The 16492-nt window shown below is 39.9% G+C and overlaps 1 protein-coding gene across 2 annotated transcripts in view; it reads left to right on the top strand.

The window, feature by feature from the left end:
* Nucleotides 1–16193, top strand: part of Ulk2 (unc-51 like autophagy activating kinase 2) — an 83277-nt gene extending 67084 nt beyond the window's left edge. For both annotated transcript variants that reach the window (XM_040748820.1, XM_040748821.1), the window contains 7 exons: nucleotides 3381–3530; nucleotides 5409–5617; nucleotides 9550–9728; nucleotides 10518–10636; nucleotides 10922–11079; nucleotides 12707–12842; nucleotides 14593–16193. In XM_040748820.1, coding sequence (XP_040604754.1) covers nucleotides 3381–3530; nucleotides 5409–5617; nucleotides 9550–9728; nucleotides 10518–10636; nucleotides 10922–11079; nucleotides 12707–12842; nucleotides 14593–14651 — 1010 coding nt within the window. In that variant the 3' untranslated portion in view covers nucleotides 14652–16193. The remainder of the gene's footprint in view (nucleotides 1–3380; nucleotides 3531–5408; nucleotides 5618–9549; nucleotides 9729–10517; nucleotides 10637–10921; nucleotides 11080–12706; nucleotides 12843–14592) is intronic.
* The last annotated feature ends 299 nt before the right edge of the window (nucleotides 16194–16492 follow it).

Genomic DNA, 16492 nt, shown 5'->3' with positions numbered 1-16492 from the left:
ACATAAAATAAATACTTTTAAAACCTACACCGTAGGGAACTCAATACAGTCACAGTCAGATAGGGAAGGAAAGGTTGAGAGTGCAGTGATTGGGAAATGATGTGCTGAGTCGGCACCAGGGCCCTCAACCTCATTATACCACCCTTTTAGTAAGAGCCAGGCCATTCTTTTCTAGAGCAGGCTCTGTAATAAACATGCTGTTTTCTTGCAAATGAAGCATGGTTCCATTTCTAGTTAGGGAACAGGATTAGAAGGCTGTGTGTTTGTGCCAGATAATGCACACTCGAGTGTTATCTGCATGTTCTGTGCTCTGTAAATCAAGACAGAACTCTTCTGATTAGTAAGTTTTAATAAGTTGCTCTGTGTCTTTTTAATTATTGTCTTAGAAATTACCTTGCAGCTTACGATACCGAATAAGGAAAGATGGCATAAAGCATCATTTCTTAGGCACCTTCACTTTAGAGGTGTTATCTGCACCAAAGTTAATGGGAAACTAATAACACATCAGTCCTCCCCCTCAGACAGTGTCTTTCACTGTGTAGCTCTGGCTGGCCTAGGGTTTATTTTGTAGACCAGGTTGTAGTGTTAGGAATTGAATCCACAACCCTGTCATACCAGGTAAAGTTCATATACCATTGAGCTCTATCCTAGTCTTTCAAAATTAATGGGTTGTAGGGGCTGGAGAGATGGCTTAGTAGTTGAGTGTTTGTTGCTCTTACAGGGGACCCACATCAGTTCCCAGTACCTACCTGGAGGATATAAACAACTCATAACTCTAGGTATGGGGGATCCAGTGCAGTGCACATACATAAATTTGAACAAAATACTCCTATACTTAAGCCGGGCGTTGGTGGCGCATGCCTTTAATCCCAGCACTCGGGAGGCAGAGGCAGGCGGATCTCTGTGAGTTCGAGGCCAGCCTGGTCTACAGAGTGAGTTCCAGGACAGCCTCCAAAACAATACAGAGAAACCCTGTCTCGAAAAACCAAAAAAAAAAATACTCCTATACTTAAATAACTTTGTTAAAAGTAATTTATGAGCATCTGTAAGCAAGCAAAGCTAGAGGACTTATTTAGCTTTTCCCTTGGTTTAAGATCTCTTCTTTTTTTATTATTTATGTATAAATATTTAGTTTATTATTTGGCCCCATGAAGGTAATAATTTTTAAATGTCTGGCTGTGAAAAGGCTCTGAACTAAACTTGCTGACTCTGCGTGCTTTGGTGGCTGGGGAAATTTTCACCTGCTCTTCATTTAATCCAAGATCAACTCCCCAGCCCCAGCCTACGGCACCTGTCGTACCCTCACCTCCTTTCTGACAGATGTAAGGGTCTAGTCTGAAGGCATAGATATACTTTGTTTAACATCTGTGCTTCCCATTCTATGTTGTTTACCTTTGCTTTTTGTTTTGTTTTTTGGTTTTTATGGTTTTTTGAGACAAGGTTTCTCTGCATAGCCCCAGCTGTCCTAGAACTCACTCTGTAGAACACACTGACCTCAAACTCAAGAGATCCACCTGCCTCTGCCTTCCAAGTGCTGGGATTAAAGGCATGCACCATGCCCATAAACCTTTGTATTTTTATTTAATAGATTTTTTATCTTTTTAAATATTTAATTATGCTGGGTGTTGGTGACTCACGCCTTTAATCCCAGCATTCGGGAGGCAGAGGCAGGAGGATCTCTGTGAGTTTGAGGTCTGCCTGGTCTACAGAGCGAGTGCCAGGATATGCTCCAAAGCTACACAGAGAAGCCCTGTCTCAGAAAAAAAAGATTTAATTATTTTTATGTGCATTGGGTGTTTTGTTTTGCCTGCATGTATGTCTATGGGAGTGTGCCAAATCCCTTGGAACCAGAGTTACAAATACTTGTAAACTAACAAGTGGGTGCTGAAAATTGATTTTTTGTTGTTGTTGTTGTTTGTTTGTTTCTGAGACAAGATCTCTCTGTATAGCCCTGGCTGTCCTGGAATTCATTTTGGGATTAAGGGTACATGCTACTACCTCCTGGCTAGGTCCTAGGAATTGAAGCCAGGTCCTCTGGAAGAGCAGCCCTTAACATTGATTTATTTCTTGTTCTCAGTATCTAATATTTCTAATTATCAACAGATATAACTTGCATTTTGGATATTTTATAACTATCCAAAACTTTGACTACTAGGTTTTGGCGTGAAGATTCACAAAGCTGTTGAAATACTACTCTAAACTTTTTTCTTTACAGATTTTTTTCTCTGAGACAATATATCACTATGTAGCCATCTGACCAGGAATTCACTATGTTGACCAGCCTCTTCAAACTCCTAGAGGTCTGTCTCCCTCTGCCCCCCAAGTGTCAGGATTAAAAATGTGACCCACCATCTGGGTAGTGTGGTGCACGCCTTTTATCCCAGCACTCAGGAGGCAGAGGCAGGCAGATCTCTGAGTTTGAGGCCAGCCTGGTCTACAGAGTGAGTTTCAGGACATCCAGGGCTACACAGAGAAACCCTGTCTTGAAAAACTGAATAAATAAATGTCACCCACCACACCCAACTCTTTTTTTCTTTATTTTTTTCCTCAATATATGTTTTTATTTAAATGAGAAACATGAATGCTTCACATGTCAATCCCAGCTCCCTCTTCCACCTCTCCTCTCCACCAGCCCCCCCAGCCCCCCACCCTATCCCCATATCATTCCCCAGGGAGGGTGAGGCCCTCCTTGTGGGGATCTCCAAAGTCTGTCATTTCATCCAGGGCAGGACCTGGGCCCTTCCCCATGTGTCCAGGCTGAGAGAGCATCCCTCTATTTGGAATGGGATCCCAAAGATCATTCATACACCATGGTAAACATTGATCTATTACCCAACCCAACTCTTTTTAACTGCATAAAACTTTTTATTTTTTGTGTGTGCATGTATGTGGGCATGACATGTCACCGCATGCATGTGGAAGTCGGGACGACTCTCTTCTTCTGTCTTCAGGGTCTTGGCAATCAAATCAGGTCATCAGCTTTGATAGCAAGCACTTTCGCTTGCTGATCCATCTTGTTGACCCTCTAAAGTATTTTTACTGGAAATATGTATTGAATGATATGATTTTAGACTAAGTGATAGAATTTAGAATTAATATTAAATGGGACTGGAGAGGGTCCATCTGTTAAGGGTGCTTACTGCTCTTGCAGGCATCCTAGTTTGCCTCCAAGCATCCACACCGGGAAGCTCACAACTGCCTATAACTACAACTCCAAGGGGACCTGACACATCTCACCTTGGTGAAAACCTGTACTCTCCATCACACACACACATACACACTAAAAGTAATAAAAACAAATTAATATCAAAGCACAAGTTTCCTTATGTTCTGCTCCATATAAAAACACTGAGTGTAATCTACTATCTGACCTGTTTTAGCTCCTGCTGGCGCCTGTGGTGTTATGCTGGCATTGCCAGCAGGAACAGCAGCAAGTGCCAGAGCCGTCCTCTTCACTGTGGGTTCTCCTCCACACAGTGCCACAGCCCCTACTTGTACTCATATGGTCCTGCGAACAAGAACCACCTCAGGTAAGTAACTTTGGTTCTGGTACATTCCATGACTAGTTAGTTGTGTTAGTGGTGTAGTGGTAAGATTAGAGAGATCACTTCCCCAGTAAAGTGATGTAACTGTTTTCCTTCCTTAAAGAGCTATATGTCAGAAGTAAATGAGATAACATGCTGAAGAAGACTTTGTAAAGTAAAAATAGTATATACTATACTGTATACATATTTATGTGTATATATAGTATATACTATATGATGGGCTGGAGAGATGGCTCAGAGCTTAAGAGCACTGGCTGTTCCTCCAGAGGTCCTGAGTTCAATTCCCAGCAACCACATGGTAGCTCACAACTATCTATAATGAGATCTGGTGCCCTCTCGTCTTCTGACATAAAGGAGTACATGTGTGTGTATTTTAAATCATCCTTACTGTCTAACTTGTTTACTGATACCAAAAATTAAGAAAGTATTTGATAGGTTGGAAATCTGGCTCAGTGATTAAGATCACTAACTACCTCTCCAGAGGACCCAGGTTTAATTTCCAGCATCTACATAGTCACTCACAAGTGTCAGTAACTCCAGTCCCATTGAATCCAGTTCCTCTGGTCTCTGCAGGCACCTGTACTCATGTGTACATACCCCCACACAAAATTTAAAAAATTTTTTAAAGTATTAGAGTGGATTTGAAGTGATCCTGTGTTTTAATTATATGTGCTGCATTCTGTATTGTCTGGTATTGTCTGTATTGTCTGGTAAATTTGTGTATTCTAAATAAGCTGCTAATTAATAAGGGAAAGATGAGATAATGAGAGGTAGAGCTAAAGTATTGTTTTAGAAATATTCAAAAATACAGAGTGAGCTTCAATCCAAGCAGATCTGCCTGGAGAGACCCTGTTTTTCAAACAAAACAAAAAACAATGAAATGCTTTTAAATCCTAAATAATAAACTAGCATTTTAATACAATTAATCTTTCTTTCTTTTTTGGGGGGCTAGATAGGGGCTAACTCTGTAGACCAGACTAGTCTTAAACTCACACAGATCCACCTGCCACTGCCTCCCAATTGCTGGGATTAAGGATATGCCACCAGGGCCCAGATACATCAACATTTTTTTTAAATATAAGGCCCAGGGCTGTGGTTTAGTGGGCACATGTAATGTAATGGGGCTATTAAGAAGAATTGTAATATAATTGTAGATGTAGTGATGCACACATTGAATGCCAGCACTGGAGAAACAGAGGCAGGCAAGTCCTTTGAATTCAAATCAGCCTGCTCTATAGAGAGAGTTCCAGGAATATCCTTACTCAGAAAAATGACCAAAAAATGCTTATAATGCATGCACTTTGAAAATTCCATTCCTGCTTTGGAGTACTTATCACATAGAAATCACCCAACAAAAATGATTTTAGTAATATTTTGTAATGCAAAATACTAATTAAAAATACTAATAATTAGCCGGGCGGTGGTGGCACACACCTTTAATCCCAGCACTCGGGAGGCAGAGGCAGGTGGGTCTCTCTGAAATCGAGACCGGGGCTGGTCCGACAGCCTCCAAAACAATACAGAGAAACCCTTTCTCATAAAACCAAAAAAAAAATACTAATAATTCGCATACTTTGTATATGTAAGTTGCTGAACTACTTACTGTGCATTAGTTGCATTTTTATTCTTATAAAGCCAATGACACATTAAGGAGAAAAAATATAAGTTGTGTGTTATATAAATTGCTTTAAACAGAGTGTAGAAAAATTGGAAATGGTGGTTCTGTTTTATTTATATATTTATGTTCTAGGACTTTCCTTTAAATATTTTGTCACGTGAATAGGTTAGTAATAAGTTAGTAGTTAGTATGGCAGCCCCTTCTGACTAATTTGGACATGTGCTACATGCATTGTTTGTTTGCAGTGGGGTCCAGCAGCTCGGGAGGCTCCTTGTGCTCTGCAAGTGGCCGAGTGTGTGTGGGCTCCCCACCTGGGCCAGGCTTGGGCTCTTCCCCACCAGGAGCAGAGGCAGCTCCCAGCCTGAGATATGTGCCTTATGGTGCTTCACCACCCAGCCTAGAGGGTCTCATCACCTTTGAAGCCCCTGAACTACCAGAGGAGACACTGATGGAGGTAGGGAAGAGATTGCAGGGTTTGTGAATATATTGTTGATCTGTTGTGGGTGTTTTAGCAATGATGAAAGAACAAATTATACCAGGTATTTCTGAAATTTCACAGTCCCCTCTTTTTTTTTTTTGCTTTGTTTGTTTGAGACAGGGCCTTATATAGCTCTGGATGTCTTAAAACTGTAGACAAGGCTGGCCTTGGATTCTCTAGTGCTGAGGATACAGTTGTGCACCACCCATGCCCAACTTATTTGTAGGATTTTAAAAGATTTTTCCCTAGAAATATAATGTTTTATCTTCAGTGCTTTCTTTCCTTCATTAGGTAAAAATGCTTCTAAACATAGATTTAAAATGTCAGTCTGTGTACAGTTTGGCTTCTGAGAAGGAGAGTCAGTTTTCTTTAAGGGTGTGCCGTCTGTAGCTCCAATAGATGGCCCATACCCAGAAGTATATAGGCAGCACAAATTGGACTTGGTGGGTTATTGAAAAAAAAAAAGTGGACATGAAGATAGGAGGTTGGGAATGGATCTGGGAAGAGTTAGGGAGGGGAATAGGTAGTTAATATGGTCAAAATACATTGCATGAAATTCCCAAAGAATTAATAAAACTGTTAAATTATAAAATTAAAAAGTAATTATGCCAACATGGTGGCACTTACCTATAATTCTAGTACTTGGAAGCTGAGGCAGGAGTGTTTTAACCTGGGCTACATAGTAAGACCCTATAATGGTAATAGTAAAAATAAGCCATACCAGTTTAGTCATTAACACAGAAATAACCCTGCTTACGAAGACTGGATGCTACCTATACTCATATATCAATACTTTCCCTCTGGGGATCCAGTTCTACAGGAAGAACCACAGTGCATGTCATTTGCCTCATACTGACCACAAATCTAGAACCAGAGGACATTTTATGATTTTGGAGTTGTTCCTCTCAGTTCCTCACTTCAACTTAAGGACAACACTCTATGTATTGGTGAATGTAGTCTGTCACAGAACTGAGAGATATCTGGGAATTCTAGTGCTTTATTCAGAGAAACTTGCGAGGCTGGGAGATAACTCAGTAAGTGTTTCCTGCACATGTGCAGGAACCTGAATGTGAGTCCCCAGAACCCACATAAAACAGACAGAAAGACAGACAGACAGACAGACAGCATGGCATGCCTGTAACCACAGCCGTGTATCAAAATCACAGCTTTACATTTAAGCGGAGACTGACACAAAACGTAAGGGATGGGAAGAACACTTGGTACATATGCTTGAGGAACAGAATTTGGATTCTAGCATACAGGTAACAAGGCAGGGTTCCCCCACATACCTGTAACTCCAGTTTCTTAGGGGATAGGGACAGGAAAATCACTGGGACTTGCTAGCTTCCAGCCCAGCTGAGAAAATTGGAACCCCAAATTCAGGGAACGACCCTACCACAAAAGAATATGCAGGGAGTGCTGGAGGAGGACTCTTGACATCATACCTGTACTCCATATTGATGCACAAGTGTGCCCCCCTCTACACACACAGATGCTCTCTCTCTCTCACACACACACACAGATGCGCTCTCTCTCTCTCTCATACACACACACACACGCAGATGCATTCTCTCCCTCTCATACACACATGCAGGTGCATATTCTCTCTCTCTCTCTCTCTCTCTCTCTCTCACACACACACACACACACACACACACACACAAATACAAATAATTTTTTAAAATACAAGTGAAGACGACTGATCAAGGAAAGACACACATACTAACACATATGTAACATAGTAAATAAATGATCCAGAGACTGATATTAGGGTTCAAGCTTCAAGCTGAAGATCAGAGAAGCAAAGCAGCTGGCCACTAGCTTCTTATCTCTACTTCAGGCTGAATGGGCTGATCCTGTCTCCATGAACTCTCACCACGTCTCAGACTGTAACCTCTCCTCAGCGTGACTGGAGACTGAATGCCTCCTACTGAATACTTGCTCCTATTTTTTTATACCCCTCTAGTGCTGGGATTAAAGGTGTGAGCTATAATTCTCTTTTAAACTGATTTAATCTTGTGTAGATTTGGGTGGCCTTGGACTCACAGAGATCCATCTGCCTCTTAATCCTGAGTCCTAGGATTAAAGGTGAACCACCACCTCCTAGCTTCTGGCTGATGGGATTAAAGTTGTGCAATACCACTGCCTGATCTTATAGCATGAGGCTGACTTTGCTTTTCTGAATCCTCAGTCAAGCTTTAGTAAATCATAAATAATATATCACTGCCACACACACACATATACACAATGTAAAGAAATATTTAATCTTATTTGAAATTTTAAAGTTCATTTATAATTAAAGAAAATTTTAGAATTGGATTTTAAAATCTTTTTGAAAGGGCATCCTTTAGAGTGTCTTTCATGCTCTCATCTGTAACTAAGTAGGCCACAGAAAATCAGAGCTTTATTGTGAATCATTCTTAACTAGAAACCACTCCAGATTTAAAACTCTCTAAAGTAACAAGTCAGTAAACCCACTGAACTCTAAAGAAGTGTAGCACTTGTTCACAACAGCTGGAATTCCACCTCTTCAGAGGGTGAAACAGGAGGATAGGAGTTACAGACTAGCCTGAAGACAAACAAGACCCTGTCTCAAAAAAAGAGAAAGAAAAGAAAAAGAAAAAAGTTTAATTTAGTGTTAAGGGTGTCCTCGTAATATCTTAACCTTTTAAAAATATATTTACTGTATATATGGGAGTATAGGTGCCACATAAATGTCATATCGGGTCAGAGGACAATTGTGGGGAGTTGGTTCTGGGACTCTGTTGTTGAAGCAAGATCTCTCTTATTTCTGCTACAGTGTGTGCTCCAAGACAGCTGGCCCATGGGTTTCTGGATGATTTTCCCATCTTTACCTCCCATCTTGATATAGTAGTTCTGAGATTACAGATTGCTTGTCTTTCTGTCTTCCCCACCCCCTTGGGTTCTAGAGATTCAACTCGGACCCGTGTTGAAATCCCAGCACCCACATGACAGCTCAAAAGTGTCTATAACTCCAGTTCCAGGATTTCTGACACCCTCACACAGGCAAAACAGATACACATAAAAAAAAACTGTCAAAAAACTTATTTTCCTTGGACATTGGTGCTGCACGCCTTTAATCTCAACACTTGGGAGGCAGAGGCAGGCAGATCTTTGTGAGTTCAACACCAGTCTTGTCTACAGAGAAAATTCTAGGACAGCCAAGGCTAAACAGAGAAACCCTGTCTCAAAAAGAAATATATGTATGGATTTTTGCCTGCATTATGTCTATGCACCATTTGTGTGCCTGTTGTTCATGGGTGTCAGGAGAGGGCATCAGATCACCTGGATCTGGGGTTCAAGTGTTTGTTGGCCACCATGTGGGTACTGGGACTTGAAGCCCTGTCCTCTGAAAGAGTAGCCAGTGCTCCAGTTCTAACCCTTATACTCCTGATGTCCATTTGTCATGTCTTTGTTTTACATGTTGATTTATTTATTCAGGTTTTGATTTAGTTTGGTTTTATTTTTCTGATAAAAGCACAATGACCAAGCCAGGCGGTGGTGGCGAACACCTTTATTCCCAGCACTTGGGAAGCAGAGGCAGGCAAATCTCTGTGAGTTCGAGACCAGCCTGGTCTACAGGAGCTAGTTCCAGGACAGCCTCCAAAGCCACAGAGAAACCCTGTCTCAAAAAACAAAAACAAAACAAAACAAAAAAGCACAGTGACCTCCTTAGCCTACTTACTTATATGGGTGCTGTAATACATGCAGATATATCTACATATAATATTTGATTTGATTTGTATTTATTTTCTAACAGCTCTCTAAAATTTAAAAACATTGGTTTGCTTTGATCATTCCATCATTCATAAGTATGGGGAAACCTTGTATATATAATACATTTAAGTCTTTAATTTCATATGTTATAAAACACCTTGCCTTTCCAGCGAGAACACACAGACACCTTACGCCATCTGAATGTGATGTTAATGTTTACTGAGTGTGTGCTGGACCTGACAGCAGTGAGGGGTGGGAACCCTGAGCTGTGCACATCTGCTGTGTCCTTGTACCAGATTCAGGAGAGTGTAGTTGTGGACCAGATCAGCCAGCTAAGCAAAGATTGGGGGTAGGTACCTCCTGTCAGTCATTTCCAGCTTCTTTATGCTTTCTTTAAACTTTTATTTAAATATAGGCATTGGTATCTGTTAAAAGTCATGTCTCATTTTTAAAAGCTGTAAGGAAATCTAAGTTGTTTTATTGTGTGAGATGTTAGCCAAGAATGTGTTATGCAACCTTAATATCACCATTGTCGGCAAACTTACAACTGGAGATATTTGATGACCAAGAGGTCATACAGATTATTGTTTTAGTGTCCCTGTAATATTCAAAGTTCACATATCTTTCTCCATATTATTTCTTCTCCCTTTAGGAGTTAAATGTATATTTAAAAGTCAAGAAGAGGGGCTGGAGAGATGGGTTACAGGTTAAGAGCACTGACTGCTCTTCCAGAGGTCCTGAGTTCAATTTCCAACAACCACATGGTGGCTCATAGCCATGTATAATGAGATCTGGTGCCTTCTGGCCTGTAGGCATCATACACACATACATACATACACACATACATACATACATACATACATACACACACACACACACACACACATACATACAATGTCAAGAAGGATCCAGGTGTGGCTTTACACATGCAGCACTTAGGATGCTAAGACAGGAGGGTTAAGATATTTGAAACCTACCAGGCATACATAGGAAAATCTTGTCTGGGACGCACATGGGGAGAGGAGGTTAAGGGGGATGAGAGTGAAATCTGCTAGAAAAGCTGTGGCCTGATATTTAGCATGTTGAGTCTTGTGGGTCAGTTCCCAGGATAATTCTCTGTTCCTGTCTTCCGGTGCAGGCGAGTGGAGCAGCTGGTGTTATACATGAAAGCAGCACAGCTGCTGGCAGCTTCCCTGCATCTCGCCAAAGCTCAGATCAAGTCTGGGAAGCTGAGCCCATCCACAGCTGTGAAACAAGGTACAGGAGCAAGCAGACCAGATGTGTGGCTCCAAGGGCCTTTGTGCCTTCCTGTCCCACCAAGTCAGGCTCTGCTGATTTTTTGTTTCTAGTTGTTTACTTGATACAGAGAAGCCACAAGTGATTGATCTGTCTTTTCATACTGAAAGATCATAGAACCCGACTTTGTCTTGTCTTTCAGGGACCATGTAGTGTCACTTTCTTTCCAACAGCAGGAAAGGTACATGTCACTGGATTACTTCTGGAAGGAAATTAAAACTAATTCCAATTTCAACTTTGTTTCAGTTGTTAAAAATCTGAATGAACGATATAAATTCTGCATCACCATGTGCAAGAGACTCACAGAAAAGCTGACTCGCTTCTTCTCTGATAAACAGAGATTTATTGATGAGATCAACAGTGTAACTGCAGAGAAACTCATCTACAACTGTGCTGTGGAAATGGTAAACCTTTTCAAGGCTTAGATTTTGTAACTCTCTGAGTGTCTTTGGAATTGAACACCTACTTGAAATGATCTGCCTTTAAGAGTCTATAGCCACCTGGCACATGCCTTTAATCCCAGCATTGAGGAGGCGGAGGCAGGAGGATCTCTGTAAGTTCGAGACCAGCCTGGTCTACAAAGCAAGTGCCAGGTTAGGCTCCAAAGCTACAGAGAGAAACCTCTCTCAGAAAAAAAAAGTGTATACCCTACCCTTTCTCAAGCCCCAAGTGTTACGATTACCTAATGAAGTAATTGGACTTAACTGACGTTTGAGTACTTAATATAATGTAACTTATTTAATAAACTTACTATAGTTTGTAATCCGGGTTGTTATATTTGATAATCTGTATTATATTTCCTTTAAACTTCATTTAAATAGGCATGTTCTCATTCTTATATAGTTTCATCTAAAGGTTGAATTAATATGTTTCTGCATTTTTCTGGTATTTAAGAAATTTTGGCCGGGTGGTGGTGGCGGTGCACGCCTTTAATCCCAGCACTCGGGAGGCAGAGGCAGGTGGATCTCTGTGAGTTTGAGGCCAGCCTGGTCTACAGAGCGAGGTCCAGGTCAGCCTCCAAAGCAATACAGAGAAACCCTGTCTCGAAAAACCAAAAAAAAAAAAAAAAAAAAAAAAAAAAAGAAAGAAAAGAAAAGAAATTTTGGCTTTGTAAAACTTAGAAAAAATAGTGCTTTGTTAATCCACAAAAATGTAGGTGCTTGAGTTTGACTGACTTTATTGAAGTATATACACGGAGGAAAAACTGCTTTCTATTTGTCTGACTATAGTTTTGGAATTTTCTCTATCTACTAGGGGAAATGGCTCTGAGGAATATGTATATATAGTTATTAAGTATTTAAATGGAGAAAATTTATGGACTAGTGTTATTTTACCTGTTCAACATAATATAGCTCTCCCATTTACATAAGTTGCAGTTATAGTGTTGTTATACCCTTGGCTTTACCTTGACAGCTAAAAAATAGTTGTATGAAATAACTTTGAAATGTAAGCTGAGGAGAATATATTCTATTGTTCTAAACTATTAATAGGAATGGTAGGTACTATGCAACACTCTGCTACATTAAGACAACAAGAATTTTTGGGGGGGGGTTCGAGACAGGGTTTCTCTGTGGCTTTGAGGGCTTTCCTGGAACTAGCTATTGTAGATCAGGTTGGTCTCGAACTCACAGAGATCCGCCTGTCTCTGCCTCCTGTATCCTGGGATTAAAGGCATGAGCCACCACTGCCCAGTGACAAGAATTTTTTGTTTGTTTGTTTTTTGAGACAGGGTTTCTCTATATTGTTTTGGAGGCTGTCCTGGAAGTCACTCTATAGACCAGGCTGGCCTGGAACTCACAGAGATCCACCTGCCTCTGCCTCCTGAATGCTGGGATTAAAGGTGTGCGCCACCAACGCCCAGCGACAACAAGAATTTTATACTAGGAATTATATTGCCTCTTTCCTTTCTGGATTTAACTGTAACATTACAGATTCTGTCTTACTTTCATCAAAATTGATTGATTTTAATAGGCTTTTTAAAGCTGCACTGTTCATAAGGACAAATCTTCTCGTTTTGTTGACTGGTTCCAGGTTCAGTCTGCAGCCCTCGATGAGATGTTTCAACAGACTGAAGACATTGTTTATCGCTACCACAAGGCAGCCCTTCTTTTGGAAGGCCTAACTAAGATCCTGCAGGACCCCACAGATGTTGAGAATGTGCATAAATGTAAGTCGTTGGTACAGTGGTGCACAATAGTGCTCCATCATCTTCAGTCCCGCATTCTACATCTGGGTTCAAAACTATTACATTAAAAAACTCAGAAATAAACAGTCATAGTTTGTTTGGTTTGGTTTTTTTTGTTTGTTTGTTTTTTGTTTTGTTTTGTTTTTTTTTTTTTGAGATAGGATTTCTCCCTGTAGCCCAGGCTGTCCTGGAACTTGCTCTATAGACCAAACTGGCCTCAAACTTGCCTACTTCTGTCTCCTAAGTGTTGGGATTAAAGGTATGTGCCACCACTGCCTGACTCATTGTTTGTTTGTTTTTAAGTTTTAAGTTTTTAAAGAATTGGCATTTAAATTTATTTTTTTAATTTTCTGTGCTTGGGTGTTTTGCCTACATGTATGTCTTAGTGTATTGCATGCATGCCTGGTTCCTTCAGAGGCTAGGAGAAGGTATCAGATCCCCTGGATCTGTAGTTACAGAATTATAAGCAGTCCTCTAGAAGAACAGTCAGTGCTCTTAACTGCTGAGCCTTCTTTCTAGCCTTCATTATGGGATTTTTTCCAAACAAAATTTGTTTCTGTTGTTTCGCCCTGCCTCTCTTCTTTCCCATCCACATTTTACATTGTTCTCTGCTACATGAGAAATGCCTTATCCCCCTGTCCAGGATATACTTGCTGTATGTGTTTTCTGCATATCAGTCATTTAATAACAGTGGTTACAAGTATATTGCATTGATAGTACTGTGCTTGTAGATAGTTTGTTACTATTAATAGTTTCAGGCCTAAATTGAGGGTCTTAGAATGTGCTCTTTGTGGGTAAGGAAGAACCACTGAATTTAATTAATTGCAGTTTGCCTTATAAATTTGGAATCATACTGCCAGAGATGAATCTTGGCTTTAAAAAGTTAAACAAATTATTAATCTTTCTGTGGTCTCAGTCTCCTTTCTGTAAGATGTTGATAACAGTGTCAACCTTATATTCTTTAAGGGTTAGAGAGGTTGCATATAAAATATAGGTTGTTTTTTTTTCTTTAGGTTTTTTTATTGCCTTATTTTGTTGTTGAGTTCCTGTTTAAGCACATAGGCCAGCTGGGAGCTAGTGGCACACACCTTTTATGTCAGCATTCAGGAGGCCAGGCAGGCAGATCTCTGTGAGTTCAAGGACAGCCTGGTCTACAAAACCAGTTCCAGTACAGCCAGGACTACTCACAGAGAAACCCTGTCTCAAAAATAAAAAAAAAAAGAAAAAAGAATGTAGGAGGATATTGTTTTATTACTTAATAGAAAAACTCTTAAACTTTCTGGACTTAGTGACCAAAGAATGTTGTAACAATCCTGTGTACTACAGATTTGCTATAGCTAACAGAACATAGACTGATGGGATACCATGATGTGTATCTCTGGTGGGTGGTGTCTGAGGAGGAGCTCTTCTTGCGTGTCATACACAGTTTAATAACCATAAGAGGACAGCAGTTCCAAAGTTACTTATACTTCTAAGCAAGTGAGCTGTTAGGCCCGAATCTTTTCTTTGTAGTGTACTAATCCCTATTTTACTACTGCGATGTTAAACTACAGGTCATACTGAATTGTTGGCTGGACAGAGGAAGAAAACTATATTCATTCTGTTAACTTTGGGGCAAAGATACAGCAGGGCACCATTGTGGGAGGGTTGTGATTTTCCCCCTTAGTTTCTCTGTCTTTGGGTTAGAAAATGCAAATAGTTTTTATTACTAATATCATTTTAATTTTTCTAGATAAATGTAGTATTGAAAGAAGATTATCGGCTCTGTGCTGTAGCACTGCAGCTCTGTGAGCAGCAGACTTGCTTGTCTGTGGACCAGCGTGGAGACAGGAGGTAGCACATTTGGGATTACAGTTTGGTTCTGTCACCCATTCCAGGAAACCGTGGTGGCTGTCAAAGAACAAGCAGCAATTTAAGAAGGAAAAACAATATAAAACTACGTTTGTAGAAAACCTGCCTTATTGGAGAAGTCACGCCCCTTTTCCTTTTTCTTTATAGAAGCAGAAGCAAAAAGTATCCACACATTGAACCTGGCAAATAAATGTACCTTAGAACTAGAATTATAAGTACAGTTATTCTTGTGGATAATTAAACAGGAAACAAAGTGAGTGACACTTTACTCGACTCTCTGAATAATACATGAAATTCCATGTTTTACTAAGGCATATCCAAGCAGAGTCTACAGCTCATCCAGACTGTTTGGGATTTGGGGTGAGTTTGTCTGAATCTGAGCATGCATCTTTAAACAGCTCAGGAGGAAGACGCAAAAGGTGATTCTGGGATTAATTGTAAAATCTTCGACTTGATCTCATATGGACATCTGTTAATCTTCCAAAATCTTTCATATTGCACTAATTTATTAAAATATCTGTGTATTGGATTTTGCAATTTAAAACTAACTGAGGCACAATGGACTTGTTTAGAATATTTTACTTGATTACATACATAGGCCCTTTTCAGAATTCACATGTATTCTCCATTGAACTTTTAATGGTCAAAACTTGCATTCATGTGAACCTTTGCATTTTTCTCACTTGTAATCTTCACCAACAGATCTTCTCAGTGGTATTTTGAGTTGCTGGTTGTTTGCATTTTTTGTTGTGCATGCAGAATGTGCATCAATACCTGTGACCTTAGGTTTATTAAAGGCTAAGACTATTTGGGCAGTATTAGAAAGCTATCATGAATCAAGAGATACTCTTGAGAATTTTAATAGGGCCAAATCAAAGTGATGAATAAAGGCTTGTTAGTGATGTAGAGTTTCTACATGAAATTAGTAAGAAGTGAGGCTTGTTTCTCTTAGGAAAAATGGGCAGCTCTCTCCAAACTAATGTGCACTTTTCAGTGTTAATCCTGACAATTCACCAAATAGCTAGTCATGGTGAATTAACATCTCTCCAAGAATGGTTCCTATGTTATATATTGTTTGGTTTCTTTTACTTACCTGCTTGAATACTTGAATAAAGCATTTACCCATCTTAACCCTTTTATTTCAACCCTTTCACATAAGACCTGCACTCTGGTAGCTGCGCAGAAGCTCTTTGGCATCGCACTTAACAGAGACAGCGTGATTTTCATTTACTTGGTGGACAAAGTAATGTAATTTCTACATTATTTATCTGTATGAAATTCCAGTAGTTAATTTGAACATTTATTTATAAGATGTTTGTATTTTTAGGTCTTTACTACAGTGTTTCTACCTCTCATTTGTAACTGCATGCATTATTCTTCAAACTAGGTAAAACTCACTGAATCATTGTGTAATAGCCTTTTTAAAATTGCTTGTACAAATGTATATTAAGGTTAAATAAAACTTACAGTGTTTTTAGGTTATAGTTGGGTTGATATTAACTGGCTTATCAAGCCAGATGCTTCCTTAGAAAGTGGGTCAGAAACTTGGTCATTAGTGTCTTTTGTACTGCCGGGTGGTGGTGGCGCACACCTTTAATCCCAGCACTCTGGAGGTAGAGGCAGGCAGATCTCTGTGAATTTGAGACCAGCCTGGTCTACAAGAGCTAGTTCCAGCACAATCTCCAAAGCCACAGAGAAACCCTGTCCTCAAAAAACTATATATATATATATATATATATATATATATATATATACACACACACACACACACACACACACAC

Source organism: Mesocricetus auratus, unplaced genomic scaffold (assembly GCF_017639785.1).
Source record: "Mesocricetus auratus isolate SY011 unplaced genomic scaffold, BCM_Maur_2.0 Super-Scaffold_100007, whole genome shotgun sequence".
In the NCBI taxonomy this organism is placed as follows: domain Eukaryota; kingdom Metazoa; phylum Chordata; class Mammalia; order Rodentia; family Cricetidae; genus Mesocricetus; species Mesocricetus auratus.
The sequence above is the reverse complement of the archived record's forward strand: the minus strand, read 5'-3'. Positions and strand labels throughout refer to the sequence as shown.